At 43.4% G+C, this 16,542-nt stretch overlaps 2 protein-coding genes across 3 annotated transcripts in view; one reads left to right on the top strand and one right to left on the bottom strand.

Moving 5' to 3' along the window:
• Positions 1-859: 859 nt before the first annotated feature.
• chchd1 (coiled-coil-helix-coiled-coil-helix domain containing 1) lies at positions 860-3,991 on the bottom strand. Its single transcript, XM_029127237.3, has 3 exons — positions 3,740-3,991; positions 2,268-2,386; positions 860-1,661 (listed from the first exon to the last, which is right to left on the bottom strand). The coding sequence occupies exons 1-3, from the start codon at positions 3,861-3,863 to the stop codon at positions 1,551-1,553; spliced, it is 354 nt and encodes a 117-aa protein (XP_028983070.1). The 5' UTR covers positions 3,864-3,991; the 3' UTR covers positions 860-1,550.
• si:dkey-191g9.5 (rap1 GTPase-GDP dissociation stimulator 1-B) overlaps positions 3,171-16,542 on the top strand; it is a 32,664-nt gene continuing 19,292 nt past the window's right edge. Inside the window, exons 1-3 of one of the 2 annotated variants that reach the window (XM_029127209.3) lie at positions 3,171-3,375; positions 4,467-5,046; positions 10,574-10,678. In XM_029127209.3, the coding sequence (XP_028983042.1) occupies positions 5,034-5,046; positions 10,574-10,678 (118 nt within the window). In that variant the 5' untranslated portion in view covers positions 3,171-3,375; positions 4,467-5,033. Of the gene's footprint in view, positions 3,376-4,466; positions 5,047-10,573; positions 10,679-16,542 lie in introns of those variants that run through there. The other variant, XM_041073926.2, reaches the window with a different exon arrangement.

Raw genomic sequence — 16,542 nt, 5'->3', positions numbered from 1 at the left:
CCATCTTTTGAACAAGTAAATTACTGTATATCTATGTCTTGAATTTAAAAAAATCAAATATTATTTTTTAAGGATTCGGTGAACGTGCATATGAAACTGGTGGGGTTCAGTACCTCCAACAAGGTTAAGAAACACTGATCTATAGCTTGTGTCCATGTGGTTTCCTTCCCTAGCAAAGAGACATGAGTTAGGTTGCCTGGAGATTCTGACCTGTCTGTAGCTGCCATTGAGCAGGAACCTGTGATGGGCTGGAGACCAAGACTCCTCTAATAAGAGGATCAAGGTCTAGTTTCTGTTGGCGTTTGTCTGTGAACACATGTCATAATTATGACAAACCAATATAAAATGCAGTTGTTAAAATGAACACAACTATAACCGTTCATGTCTTTATGGAATTGTAATGGAAAAATCCTATACTATTATCATACAGTTTGTCTTATGATTAGATTGAATGTTCCTATGAAGCCAGTTAATCTCTCATGTCTTGTCATACATCTGTTTTACATTTCACTTAGTCTCCTCTATGGTTGTTTCTGCCTGGAACTGGCTCCTATCTGGTTCCAAAGGAGCCGTGTCCCTCACGGTCTCTTTACGTTCAGTACTCCTTCTCTACGATAGCAAGACCCCAGTGGTATCAGGTGGAAGAATGTAAAGATCTTCACACACACAGCGATGGAGATGACACGGTAATATGCAATTTGTTTAGACCAGAGTGAGAAATATCACATTTGCGCCCATCAATGTTTCAATTTGCTTTCTTCATTATTATTTTCTTTAAATCACAATAAATTTAACAAAAAACTCATCATTTTTTATAAAATGCCACGACAGTAACATATTAACAAACATACAGAATGGCTTTAGATTCAGACTTCAATGCTTTACTTCAAGATGGAATAACAAATACAGGTAGAGGGTAAAGTTGTCCAGGTTATAAAACAATTGAGTAAACAACAACAACAACAACAACCTCTGTATATACATACCTTACTATACATAGTAAAGGCTCATGTCAAGAAAGGATTCCACAGGGTCCATTGCACAAATGGAGAAAAAAAAAAAAGTTTGCCTCCCATTTAAAAGGCTGGTTGCTAATGTGGTTCTGTGTTCTGTTCGAGCTAAGTACACCTGGCTCCACTCAGCTGCACCTTTATACTACAACTGAGGCACCAGGATTACCTTTAACCTGTAAGTGTTTAGGTGTTCACTGGTAAGCTCGTGCCTGAGGAGAACTCCAATCCCAACCACCAATATCTTCTCTGGTTTGAACCAAACCATTCATTATAATAAAATGCATCACTCCACTCAGAGCCAATGAAAGACCCAAAGAGAAAGTTACATTGTAGAGTTTATGAACAAAGTATAGACATGATAAGGCAGCATTATAACACCCACAAGTCATGCATCCAAAGAGCAGCGCAGTACTGATAATCACCCTTTTCACAATACTTTTAGGGTGACTGACTGAAACCACACATAACTATACTCAACCGGTCCGAGTGCATCCTCCTCCTACTTGACTACCCAGGTCTGTATAAGTGTCTTCTCTTCTAGATCTCTGTACACAGGTTGGAGAATCTCTTCAGAAGGGTTGTGGCTTGTTTTGGGTGCAGGCGACCTCCCTGAAGGCTGGTCTGTTCCGATTTATTCTTCATAGCAGCCTGTAAAATCAGAAGATTACCTGTTAACAATGTGTTTGTTAATGATGCAATGGGTCTGTTTCTGTACATGTCACTGAGGTGATGATGCTGTGAGCTCATACACCTGAGAATCATGTTTGTCCGGTTACTGGACTAAAAAGACAGAAAATGTATTTACTTCGCATTCTTTTTTTTTATTTCTGTGCAGCTACCAGAATGTGTTATCTCTCACACTTACATGTGTGTACCTTTGTTGTTGTATACTGTATTTACCGGAAGATGTGCAATACCTCATATTTCCCACCATTCATCTGTGTTCTTTTAAGACTGTAATATTCTTCATTCTTGTGAGTTGGCACATACCACTGTTAAATTTACTTAATACCTAGTTTTTTTGCACAGTCAACACTGTTGTTCTATTACAGTATCCTTTTTGACTATTGTCTATGGCTGCTGCAAACAAAAGAATTTCTACTGTGGCATAAATAAAGTTATTGTATCAAAAGAATTTAGTGCCAAACAAATGAAACAAACTTCTACATCAAACTAAAACTAATCTATGCTGTGATTAGTACCGCTGTATTTGGGTTTTCGGCTTTAGTTTGTTCTTGTTTGGTCTCAACATACCTGAGACTTCTTCACACAAGTGTAGAAGGTTTTCACCTCCTTGGAACACAAACCATCCACAAAGTTGTTTTGCTTCCAACAGGCCATGAGGACTGACATCTCTGTAATACAGGTGGCCTCTGAGGACAAGAGAGGCAAAAGCAAATTCAGAACTTCAATAACAACTGTGTCCCAACAACGGCTGATCCCACTGTAGTAAAGCCGAGGGAAGCGTCTAAATTAAAGCAATTTTTCCAATTTGGGAACTGTGATTTCAAAAGAAGAGCCTATATCAAGGGTCTGGAACCCTGGTCTCTGCGACCCAGTGTCTTGTTGGTTTTCCAACTCTCTCTGCTCATTATCCAATACCACTGGGTATTGGGTATGGATCACTGTGTGTTGGTGTTATGTTAAATTTACCGTTTTTTATAAGATGTCTACATTTCATAAATTAGTGTCAGTAGCGGTTCCCTTTACAGCAGCCTTCTCTGTTTTTAGATAGTTGATATTTCCAAGTCACTAAGCCAACAGTTCTTAGCTTTACATACAGTTATACAGCATACAGTGTTTCAGTAGACCTGCTATTTCCATGGGAATAATGTACTGCCTTGTTTGCTTTTTCCCCATTATTAAAAGTACTTTTTGTGTGTAGAAACCCCATTTACATCTCGGGTACTGTAATATAAAGTGTCCGCAGTTTAGATATTTGGTATTTTCTTGTAATCGTATTTTTTACTTTCTTACATTTACAGGAGAGATTTTTCCTTCTGACTTTCTGTATAGTTTACGTGAAGCCCTGAAAATGTTCAGATGAGTTTCCTTGTACATCGCGCACGCACGCACGCAACCACCCGCCCCGTGGCCAGTCTGTCAATCTGTGCCGCTTCTGAATCCGGACATATGAATGAGAAAATCTACTGGCTCCTCCTCTTCCTATCGACGTCAAAAGTGACCGTGACTAGTTCACAAAGTCACACGTTGATCTGGTTTGTTCTGTTCACAAAGAGCTTCTTCAGACATGTTAGATAGGTTTTATAAAACGATGACGATCGCGTGTCGGCGTAATGCTTAAGGTAGTGGCTTTGGTTCGTTTGTGCTGCAGTGGCAGCAGGATCGAATCCCGTTAAAGGTAACTTTTTGCTAATGTCGCAGAATATTTTTAATAAGCGAAGCTTAGCAAACCAGACTCCACAGACAGGACGCAAAGGTTCAACATTTTATATTTTACTGACTAAAGATCGTAGCAATTAACAGCAGACTTAGCAGCCATTTCCGCATCTACAACACGAGCAACGGTCAAAGTGCGTCAGATTACGCCTTGTAAAACTGAAGACTGTTTAGATCGCGTGCAGACGACAAAACATTGTCAAGGCACCGACGAGGACATGTGACTGGCTTCTCCCTGCTTCAAACATGTAACCGTGGGAACGACTCGACTCGGCTCGGCTCGTGTCTCATACGCCAGAGCCTACGGTCATTCTCTGGGCTCTTACCTCCTTTCTTCAGTTGGCGGTTTGCTACAGCGTCTCTCAAAACCAGGGGCTTATTGGGCTTCAGGACCGGTTTCCCGTCTCTTCTGCTCAGCAGTCTGCTTACCTTCTCCTGGAACGCCGCCATTTCCTCCCACTAACCAGATCTGAAGCTACGCTCTTCTCTCAACCAGTCACCTGCTTCAGCGAGTAGTCAGTGCAACGCCACGTTAGACACGCTGCTTTTCAACGTCGTAAAACGTCACGCTGCCGTAAAGCAGCCACTGTGACATTCATGTACTGTGGAAATTTTCAGCACCTGGTAATAAAGTATTGGCGTTCACACCAGTCGTCGGTGTTTGGGTCGCTTTGGTCATCAACCCATAACAGTCACACTGATCACCCGTTAATTACAACACAGGAGAAACAATAATTCAGGTAATTAAAACTTCATTGATCCTGGGTCAAAAGCAGGTATCATATGTGTGTCAGACAAAACGTGGAATACTGGTGAAAAAAGGGCACGTGACAAATCGCCCAGACACCTGTATATACAGTAGCTGCAAGATGAAAGATCATTCCTTGTCTCTCATTTTCGCTTCACATATGTATGACAGCAGAGCCCTTCTACAAACCTATCCTCACTTAGGCCCAAAAATATATGGACATTAGATCTTGTACGATTTAGCCTTTTTGATAAATTCACAATTGATTTGAAATGGAAAAATAATTAGCATGTGTTCTGTTCCAGAGTTTTTGCTATATTGAAGAATTTCCCTGAAAACACGACATCATCATTAACATTTAGGAATTTGAAGTAGTGATGAGTACCTGCATTGTCAGGGACCTGGGATATTTGACTAAACATACATCATCTGATCAGCTGCAGTTCATTCCCGTATTACTTCAAGACAATTGAAGCAAGTAAAAGCTCTGGCGTTCACATACACACACACACCAATGAGGTAGTTGTAAGGAGATCCCAGTGTAAGTGAAGAGAGAATAAAAGAACAAATGGGAGCAGAGAGCAAGAAAGGAGAACCAGAGAGAGAGAGAGAGAGAGAACAAAAGAACACGGGGGAACAGAGAGAGGGAATAAAAGAACAAATAGAAACAGAGAGTGAGAGAGGGGGACTAGAGAGAGCGAGAGAAAGGGAACGCAAGCGCAGTGGATGCAGCAATAGGAGGGTGCGGTGGTCTGGATCATGGGATTGAAACTGCGAGAGTGAGGAGCATCAAGAAGCAGACTCACACAAGAAGCTCTGTGCTCACACACGGTGGATCCAGGCAGAGGCAGTGAGCCAGTAAAGCAGGAGCCATGACAGACACTGGTGAGTAACTGTACATGTCTACAAGCTGTAGTTTGTGTGTGCCGACACCTGCTGTGAAGCATATTCACACAGCAATGCTGCCACTGCCTGTTACAGGCATGGAGCCACAGAAAGCATATACATTTGCAGTGATAATGGTGGTGAATTTTAGAGAAGCTCTGAGTGTTGGAACAGCTGATGGGCAGCGGAAGGGGACGCCCTCTGACTGCTGCACATATAAACCTGCATATGGTCCCATACAGACACATATTGTACACGGAGGATGTGGGGATTAGGTCCTGACGTGCAAGAGCCAGTTGTGTCTAAACCTGACAGCCTCCTCAGGCTATTTTCATTTGACTTAGAGGGGATTAGTGAGGTAATCACCATCTGCAGGCTCCCCACTGTGTCTTCTGTGCTTCTGTTTGTGAAATGCTTCTGACACTGCTTTCAGTCCACATCCTCCAAATTAGTCCACATTTATTCAGAAACTGTCATTTGCACTGTCAAGTCCAATAAACATTCGTCCATCCATTTTTGCAATCATGCACACAGAGGACGTGAGGGCACGGTTTATCCATCATCAGAGCTTCTAGGCATTTGATTCGGTTCTTTAGGATCTGAGAATGTTTTTTTCCTGAAACGGTCCTTTGATGCCGTTTGTCCTGCAGCCACCAGGACGGCCATCGGTGTCTCTGGATTTACTTATTAGCCATTTGTTTACACTGACTGCAAAGCTATTTATGTGCTAGTCTGCTGTGTGTCACTGGAGGCGTATGCAAGTGTGTGAAATAAACAGCACCTAGAAAAACTGTCCCTCTAATACACAGGTAACACCACACGGCTGCAACTCTTTTATTTAAACACTAAAGCCTTTTGTTCTCTACGTTCGTCTATATTGTTATGAATAGGCTTATTAGTATTAGTATATATGTAGCACAGTCGAACGATGAAGCCAGTTGTCTTTCTCTCGAGAGCGGGACTAACACATGTACGTCACACGCATTGGTAATACTGATAACACTCTCACTTGTCCTGAACCTGTCTCTTATGCAGTTTACTGTCTATTGTGCTGCACATAAAGTATAAGATATAGGGGCTGGCCTTGTTTCAATAGTACTATCCTCACACTCTCCCCACCAAAAGATAAGGGTCCCCCCGACATTATGCAAAAATCAGCCAGGGTATCCACATCACTTCTGATAAGTAAGTATCTCTTCAGCACCGGAATGACCTCCTGTCACGGATCAGGCTCAGTAGTCATGTCATTGTCTAGCTTCCTGTTTTATTCAGGCACTTCCGGTTCATTTCCTGTTTACCCTAGTTCCGTTTACCTTTACACTCTGCCATGTGACCTCCTCAGCTGTGTCCACTTACCAATCAGTCTCTGTAATTAGGCCACACTCCATTGTTCCATGCTCAGTGCCATATTATTAAGCCTCGAGCCTACTCGCCAGTGTTTGTAGCTCGTAAGACTTGCCTATGATACTGAACCTTGTTTTTGTTTTTGACTCTGCCTTGCTTTACAACTTTGGGCTCTCAACCCCTAACTGATCCTGAGTACTAACTGTCTTATCCCTGTGATGTGCAGATGAAGCTTTATGAAGCATTGAAGCCTTTCATCCAATTGGTTCAGTTCAGCGCAAAGCTTCTTGAAACTTTATTTGCTCGAGTAGGACATCTACTGGATGCAACATCAGTTGGCATGAAGTTGAAGTGTCTGGGTCACAAATCCAACATCGTTGTCCTATTTTATTTTGTCAACTTACGGTTTAATTCCTGTTGGTCTACAGTAGGTCTGTGCTTGGAGATTGACCACCGTTTTTGCCTGACTCTTGCCTGTACTGCTGCTTTTGTCCGCACCTATCTATGTACCAACCTTTGCCCACCTGACCACGAGCCTAATTAAATTCTCTGAACACTAATTTTTGTCCACGCTGTGCACTTGGGTCCTACACCACACCAGTACTGATAATACTCAGGCATCCTTTTTCCTTTTTATTGGGGAAAACCTTGGCTGATTAGAAGAGACGGCGTCCATCCCACGTTGAACGGAGCCTCTCTGCTTTCTAGTAACATGGCCATGTTGCTTAGCCTCCCTACTCCGTGACAACTCAGAGTGGAGCCCAGGACGCAGAGTCGCAGTCTTACACGCCTCTCTGCATGTTCTCTACAGCCGCGACCCACTCTTAGTCTTAGTTATCGCATAGAGACTGTGTCTGCTTCTCGACCACCTAAACTATACAAGTCACAAACAAATCAAAGAGGAGTGACTTACCAGAATTAAATAAACATCAAAACAGTTCCTCTTACAAAAAAAAGTAACAGTAAGTTAATATTTTGAGCTGTCAACAGCTCTCCCACTATTGATATCTTCACTCTTTATTAGTGGGAGAGGTGGCAACAGGAGGCATGTTTATGCATTCAGTTCTTAATATAATTACATTGATTTCCTTCAGATAAATTGACTTATATATTTATTATATTAGCAACTTTCAGCTCTATTATAAAAAGGTCATACGTGACTAGTCATTCACACTGTTTTACACTTTAGCAATTAACCACACACACAAATAAAAGTGTAAAATAAAATAAAAGCACAAATTCAGATCTTCAGCTTCATATAGCGATATTTCTGCTTTCAACTGGTTTATTATGACTTTGTTATATGACTATTTTACAATTTAGTAATTAGGCACATGCCTTCTCCATATCTTTTCAAAAAAAGCTCCAATTTAAATCTGTACACTAAAAAGCACATTTTTGCTTTTGACTGGTAAATTATGATTAGTTAATGAGACTATATTACTGTTCAGCAATTACCTGCACATGCTTTCCCCAATGCTCCAACTTTTCTAAATTTAAAGCTGCAGCTGTTTTGAATGTTTCCATAAATTTCAACTACTCTTTCGGCTCTTGAGCTCTATTTACATATTTTGATTCATTCAGCTATATTTCATCAAATTCAGCAATCCTTTACATACTTCCTTCATTTTAGTGTTTCTTGAATTCAACTGCTTCAGCTTCTTCTGAAGATATTCAGCTCTGTTTAAACAACTTCCAGTTTTGTTCAGATACATTCTTCTATACTTTATGTGCTTAAGCTACTTTCAGATATGTTTCAAATGTTTTAGCTATTTTCAGCAGTACTTCAGCAATAAATTCAGCGCGAAAGCATTCACTGTGCATTTTTTTTAAATGCTTGTTGTAGTTACTTTTTCTAGATCTTATTATCATTCCGCCCCGTTTTTTGGTTGGTGTCAGCGTTTCAGTACTTCATCATAGAAATGCCGTTTAACTTCGGGGCCGGGCTATTACTCTTCATGTTTTCAGCTTTTCAACATTTAGCGTTATTTAACGTTCTTCATCATTTTTTTATGATGGTTGTCTAAGGGAATCATCGTTCACCCTTTTTGTCAACTTCCTTTTTTTCATCAGCTTCTGTCATTGTCATACTTTGGCATAGAAATGTCATTTAAACTTCAAAAGCATCTATCGTCTTTCACCTTTGTCCATGTAAATCAGCATCTTCATAGCTTCTATATTTTTCGACTTGTGGGCGTTTAAATATCGGGTGTTTTTCTTTAAATGTTTTCTATTAGTTTGTATTGCGTGAGCTAAAGTGCGTGATGTCACAGCCAGAGTGTGAGGACACGTTTTTTTAAGACAGAACTTCCAGGAGGCATCTGAACCAGATGCCCGAGCCACCTCAACTGGCTCCTCTCAATGCGGAGGAGCAGCGACTCTACTCTGAGCTCTTCCTGGGTGACAGAGCTCCTCACCTTATCTCTAAGGGAGCGCCCAGCCACCATACAGAGGAAGCTGATTTTGGCATTGTATCTGTGGTATTGTCCTTTCGGTCATGACCCAAAGCTCATGACCGTAGGTGAGGGTAGGAACATAGATTGATCGGTAAATTGAGAGCTTTGCCTTTCGGCTCAGCTCCCTCTTCACCACGATGGGCCGATATACTGACCGCATTACTGTACCGCACCGATCCGTCTGTCAAACTCACGCTCCTTCCTTCCCTCACTCGTGAACAAGACCCCAAGATACTTGAACTCCTCCACTTGAGGCAGGAACTCTCCTCCAAGCTGCAGAGAGCAAACCACCTTTTTCCACTCGAGAACCATGGCTTTAGATTTGGAGGAACTGATTCTCATCCCAGCCGCTTCACACTCAGCTGCAAACACGCTGGAGGTCCTGGCCCGATGAAGCCAAAAGGACAACATCATCTGCAGATAACAGGGACACTGTGGTCCCCAAACCAGACCCCCTCTGGCCCCTGGCTGCGCCTAGAAATTCTGTCCACAAAAATAATGAAAAGTACCGGTGACAAAAGGCAGCCCTGCTAAAGTCCAACATGCACCGGGAAGAGATCTGACTTACAGCCAGCAATGCGAACCAAGCTCCTGCTCTGGTTGTACAAAGACCGAACAGCCCTTAGCAAAAAGCCCTGGACTCCTGGAGCACCCCCCACAGGATGTCATGAGGGATGCGGTCGAATGCCTTCTCCAAGTCCACAAAACACATGTAGACCGGTTGGGCAAACTCCCACAAACCCTCAAGCACCCTGCTGAGGGTATAAAGCTGGTCCAGCATACCACGACCAGGCCGAAAATCACATTGTTCCTCCTGTATCCATTGTTCGAATATCTGCCATATTATCCTCTCCAGTACCCTGGCATAGACTTTCCCAGGGAGGCTGAGAAGTGTGATAGGTAAGTTCACCTCTGAGTCCCCTGCCTCTGCTTCATCAGCAGAAGGCATGTCAAAGAGGTGGAGGAGATCCTCAAAGTACTCCTCCCACCGTCCGATAACATCCCCAGTCGAGGTAAACAGTCAACAGCAACAGTGAGTGACCTATCCCCCACCCGAAGGCACAGGAATGCGACCCTCTCGTCCAACGGGGAAAACATGGGGGTTAAGCAAGCCCAAACTAACCCGCCGCATCTCGACGCAGGCAACTCCAGAGTAGAAGGGGGGTCCAGCCCCTCTCAAGGAGTTTGGTTCCAGAGCCCAGGCTGTGTGTGGAGGTGAGCCGACTACTTCTGCTCAACCTCCTGCACAAGCTCAGGTTCCTTCCCCCCCAGTGACGTAACATTCCATGTCCCAATAGCCAGAATGGTTTTCCAGGGATTGGGTCGCCTGGGCTCCCGCCTTCGACTGCTGCCCAATCCAGAATAAGCCTGATTTTTTCGCATTTCGTCTCCATGAAAACATCATCTGAAACAGATTGATTGACAGGTCAAGCTCCTGATACACAGAGTGTGTTTTCTATGTTCTTTTGTTTAGATTTCTTACCTGTTTCCTTTATCAGATTAGTCTTTTTCATCATTAGATTTTTTTCAACTACTCAATGTTGAACAACTTTTTACTGTTGGTCAATTTTGTAATCCTAGTTATATGTTTAATCTTTGTCAACATTTTGTTGCAGTTAATATTTTGAAGAGAAGAGTCAACCATTTTAATTCAAACCGACTTGAGACATTTTCCACAGCAGAACATTTTGATGTTGTTTGGTGATGTTCATGTGTTTGTGTTGCAGACTCTCTGAGTGAGGCAATAAAGGCGATCAGTGTGACGACAGAGTTGATAGATGAGGAGCTTCAGCCCCATCTGGACACTTTGCTGGCTGCCCTGCTAGAAAAGAGTAAGTTGTGACCAGTGTTGGTATGCTCTAATTTTCTAATAATAAAGCATTTTTAATATGAAAGAAAAAAAGAAAATATATAACAAAAAAACTCCCTTCTCACCCCACGCGGGTGGTCTCATCCACTTTCCAAGCTCGGGTCCTCTACCAGAGGCCAGGGAGCTTGAGGGTTCTGCGCAGTATCCTTGCTGTTCCTAGGACTGCACTTATCTGGACTGAGATGTCGGATGTTTTTCCAGGGATCTGTTATAGCCATTCTTCCAATTTGGGGGTCACTGCCCCCAGTGCTCCAATCACCACAGGCACCACTGTGGCCTTCACCTTCCAAGCCTTCTCCAGTTCTTCTCTGAGCCCTTGGTATTTCTCTAGTTTCTCATGTTCCTTTTTCCTGATGTTGCCATCGCTTGGTATTGCCACATCCACCACTACGGCTTTCCTCTGTTCTTTGTCCACCACCACAATGTCTGGTTGGTTCGCCATTACCATTCTGTCAGTCTGGATCTGGAAGTCCCACAGGATCTTGGCTTGCTCGTTCTCTACCACCTTGGGAGGTGTTTCCCACTTTGACCTTGGGGTTTCCAGTCCATACTCTGCGCAGATGTTCCTGTATACTATGCCAGCCACTTGGTTATGGCGTTCCATGTATGCTTTCCCTGCCAGCATCCTACACCCTGCAGTTATGTGCTGGACCGTCTCAGGGGCCTCTTTGCACAGTCTACACCTTGGGTCTGGTGTGGTAGATCTGGGCCTCTATGGCTCTGGTGCTCAGGGCCTGCTCCTGTGCAGCCAGGATGAGTGCCTCTGTGCTGTCCTTCAGCCCAGCCCTTTCAAGCCATTGGTAGGATTTGTTGAGATCAGCCACTTCAGTTATGTTCCGGTGCTACATCCCGTGTAAGGGCTTGTCCTCCCATGATGGTCCTTCTTCCAGCATTTCATCCTCTGTTCTCCACTGCCTGAGACATTCACTCAGCACGTCATCTGTCGGGGCCTTATCCTTGATGTACTTATGGATCTTGGATGTTTCATCCTGGATAGTGGCTCTCACGCTCACTAGTCCTCGGCCTCCTTCCTTGTGGCTAGCATACAGTCTCAGGGTGCTGGATTTGGGGTGGAACCCTCCATGCATGGTGAGGAGCTTTCGTGTCCTAACATCTGTGGTCTGTATCTCTTCCTTTGGCCACCTTATTATTCCCGCAGGGTATCTGATCACTGGCAGGGCGTAGCTGTTTATTGCCCGGGATTTGTTCTTGCCATTGAGCTGGCTTCTTAGGACTTGCCTTACTCGTTGGAGGTATTTGGCTGTTGCCGCATTCCTTGTTGCCTGTTCAAGGTTGCCGTTTGCCTGTGGTATTCCAAGGTACTTGTAACTGTCCTCAATGTCTGCTATTGTTCCTTCTGGGAGTGAGACCCCTTCTGTGTGGATTACCTTGCCTCTCTTTGTCACCATCCTCCCACATTTCTCGAGCCCGAATGACATCCCGATGTCCGAGCTGTAGATCCTGGTGGTGTGGATCAGTGAGTCGATGTCTCGCTCACTCTTGGCGTACAGCTTGATGTCATCCATGTAGAGGAGGTGACTTACGGTGGCCCCGTTCCGGAGTCGGTATCCATAGCCAGTCTTGTTTATTATTTGGCTGAGGGTGTTCAGACCTATGCAGAACAGCAGTGGGGACAGTGCATCTCCTTGGTATATGCCACATTTGATGGATACTTGGGCAAGTGGCTTCCCATTGGCTTCAAGGGTGGTTCTCCACAACCTTTAGAGTTCTGTTGATGTTGTACAGCTCCAAGCATTCAGTGATCCATGTGTGTGGCATTGAGTCATAGGCTTTCTTGTAGTCAATCCAGGCTGTGCACAGGTTGGTGTGTCGCACTCTGCAGTCTTGGGCGACTGTTCTGTCAACCAGGAGTTGGTGTTTGGCTCCTCTGGTATACTTACCAATGCCCTTCTGTGCTTCGCTCATGTATTGACTCATGTGCCCACTTATCTTAGCTGCGATGATGCCTGACATGAGCTTCCATGTTGTAGAGAGACAGGTTATTGTCCGGTAGTTGGATGGGACTGTACCCTTTGAGGGATCCTTCATTATCAGGATTGTTCGCCCTTCGGTTAGCCATTCAGGGTGAGTCCCATCCCTTAGCAGCTGGTTCATTTGTGCTGCCAGGCGCTCATGGATTGCAGTGAGCTTCTTTAGCCAGTAGGCGTGGATCATGTCAGGGCCAGGTGCTGTCCAGTTTTTCATACCTGAGACTCTCTGTTGGATGTCTGCCACTGTGATAGTCACTGGATTCTGTTCAGGGAGGTTGCTGTGGTCTTCCCTCAGATCCACCAGCCACTGTGCATCGCTGTTGTGTGACGCCTCCCTTTCCCATATACCTTTCCAGTACTGTTCAGTTCCCAGCCTTGGCGGGTCTACTCTGCTGTTATTACCCTGCCATTGAGAGTACACTTTCGCAGGTTGTGTTGCGAGCAGCCGGTTTATTCGTCTGGCTTCGTTGTCTCTGGTGTATCTCTTTAGGCGGCTGGCCAAGGCTTGTAGCCTTTGCTTGGCAGTTTCGAGTGCTATATACTCAGTATACTCAATTAATAGTGGAAATAGTTTTGTCTAAAATAGGAGTAAATGTTGTTTAACTTTAATTTGGAACATTTTTAGAATCCATTTTTTATTGAGTTCTTTGTTCTACGTGAATTAGGTAGTTTACAACACTCATCTGTTTACAATCTAAGAGTATATCTATGTGCCTGGATCACACATCACTGCTCCACCTGCTGGATCAATGCACCGTTGCTAAACATTTCTTAGGAGCGGCTCATGGGAGCGTTACCAAGGTAGCTACTCATTCAATACGATCACGGGCCTTGCATGGGGATTAGTGAGACCACACTGAAGCACCGATCTAAATCTTTAGCAAAATTAAGCAATATTTCGGCTTTTAACTAGTTTATTGTAATTAGTTAATGAGTGTATTATCCAATTTAGCAATTACCTACATGTCTATAAAATAAAAGCACCAATTAAAATCTTTGGCTAAAAATAGCAATAGTTCTGCTTTCAACTAGTTTATCATGAATAGGTAATAAGACTGTTTTCTTGATTAGCAATTACCTGCTGTCACGAACGCACGGAGGAGGACTTAAATGCACAGCGGCACAGACGTGGTGAGGAAGGAATCAGGGTTTATTTTCACAATCAGAGTCCAACGGTCCAGGTCATACACAGAGGAGCACGGTATTAAAGCACAGTCAAGGAGCAGGCAATCTCGGGTCCAATAAACAGGCAGGGTTTGGTAAACAGAAGAGCACGGCGACGGTACAGACAAGGACTAGGCAAACTCACGGTCAAATGGTCAAGCAGGGTTCTTATCCAGGCGACAGTACAGGCAGGGTTCAGACAGGATTCGGCGGTCAAGGTAATCAGGATCAAAACACGAGAGACAATACAAGAAACGCTGGATCGGAGGGCTATGAGTCGACAATCTGGCAGCTAGAGTGTGTGTGAGGTGAAGACTAAATACCGGTGCTTGATTAACTAATTACTGACAGGGGTGCTAAATGAACCGGGGAATGAACAACTGAATCGAAAAAAGGAAGTACTACAAAATAAAAACAGGAAGTGGCATGAAACGTGACACCTGCACGGGCTTCCTCCAGATCCTTTTAACATAAAAGCACAAAACCAGATCTTTAGCTAAAAATACTATATTTATTGGCTAAATATTGCAATATTTCTGCTTTCAACTAGTCTATTGTGAATAGTTAATGAGTCTACTATCCAATTTAGCAATTACCCATATCGTCTTCTTCCATATACTTTCCATTACCTGCACACCTTTCCTACAAAGCTCCAACATTTTCCTCTACAGCTACTTTCAAGTATATTAAATGTTTCCATAACTTTAAGCTAAGCTATTTATCTCTTGAACTTAAAACTATTTATTTATAAGATTTAGTTGGTTAGCTTCAGCTTCTTTTAACATTCAGCTCTGTTTAAACAACTCATTCTCCTCAAATACATTCATCCGTCTTTACATGCTTCAGCTATTTTCAGCTGTCTTAAATGTTCCAGCTACTTTCAGTAATTCTCCAGGAATACATTCAGCATGGCAGCATTCACTGTGCATTTTCCTATGGAAATGCTTTATGTAGTTTATATTGATAGTGATAAGTATCAGTAGTACTTGCAGCTAAATTTAGAAAGCCTGTTTATCAGCTCAGATGTTGAGTGTCCCACTTCACGGTTAGTACGGTTAGTTCACCCAAAGGGGGAGGCAGACGATGGTGCATCAACAATGTCACTTGTGAGAGCCAGGGTGATGGGAGGAGCTCGGCTGCTACACCCAGCCAAACGAGTGGAGAACAGAAACCCAGTAGCCAGGGAGCCCACACACCTTCAGTTCCAGGAGGGCAGGTGTTGCGACCCAAGCCACCCAAACAGATCCTCCCAGGCAGGGCTGCAGCAGCCACAGAGACAGCACCTGAGGTCTTAGTGGACCACTGTGGGTCAATGCTGTCCGTCCAATCAGAACCAGAGGCAAACGCTCCCCCCGGTGGGAGCACGTAGGGAGCTTACCAGGGAGATGCCCCTGCGCCCAGATCGGGGCTCCGCGTCAGTCAATCACCCCTACACGAGCGGAGCAGGGCCTAGCCCATCGGCCCGACTATACCCCCGGCACCTGGGCCTGCAACAAGAGGCCGGAAATTGGTGAGGGTCGGCAAAAAAAAAGACCACCCAGGCAGGCCCCCCAGAACCCTGCAACCTGCAAGACTAAAAGTGCCACAGCTGAAGCCATCCATGAGGTGCAGAGATACCTGGCAGAGGGCGATATCGCCAGGTCCCAGGATCCTATGAGATACTGGGTCCAACAAAAGATTATCTATCTAAACCTCTTCCAGCTGTCCTTACAGTTTCTCTGCACTTCAGCCTCTCTACAGCTGGAGAAGTTGTATGAAAAAAGCTAACAGACAAAATTTTAAAACATTGGAAAAAACTTTTTTTACAAATAAAAGTTTGTAAAAAAAAAAAGGCATCCTCATTCACGTGTTAGATTCTCACGTTATGATACATGTTCACTTTATCGACTGTATCTAAAAATATCAATTTTAAATTTAAAAGATATAAAATTATATTATAATTATATATTTAAAGATATAAAATAATACTATAAAAAATACAATGACTTTGAAATTAAATTATTGTATATTGTATATTAGGTCATCAAATCATTATCAGCTGTCAGTCTGTCAACTAGGTTGCCTGTAGAGATTTTTAAGGTCCACTAGGTGTCAGTTTTCGGTGACATAGTATCGACACAGTATCAATACAGTTTTGCAATGTGTCAAAATGCTTCATGACGCCTCATCTACCCATCACTAAAGAAGAGAAGAGAACAAGGGTCCCGGTGGTGACCGTCGAAGAAGTGGAGAGAACAAGGGAGAACAAAAGGGGCAAGTCTTTGATAACGGCAGCTTTTAATAACGGCAGCTTTTTATAACAGTGTTTTCAGTCACACCCGTCACATTATGTGTTCCAATCAGGATGGTTGACGTCCAAGTTCCTCCAAGTCCAAGCGCAGAATCCGGACTTTGTTCCAACTCACTATAACTAGGATGAAGGCTTTACATGCAGACCGCAGTGGTAGCTCTGTTTGAGCATCTGGGACCTTAAAAATGATTTTGTGTATAACAATAACAGTTTATGCACATGAATATGGAACTCCAAAGTGTTCAATATTAAATTTATTAATAGAACATTATGAAATAAATACCTATATATATATATAAAGGAGAGACAGTTAAATAAACTGACGATGAAATTATGAAATAATCACAAACATTTTCTATTTCATAATGATTATTTTCAATA

Source organism: Betta splendens, chromosome 15 (genome assembly GCF_900634795.4).
Source record: "Betta splendens chromosome 15, fBetSpl5.4, whole genome shotgun sequence".
Lineage (NCBI taxonomy): Eukaryota > Metazoa > Chordata > Actinopteri > Anabantiformes > Osphronemidae > Betta > Betta splendens.
Note: the sequence above shows the minus strand (reverse complement) of the source record. Positions and strands in the feature narration are given on the sequence as shown.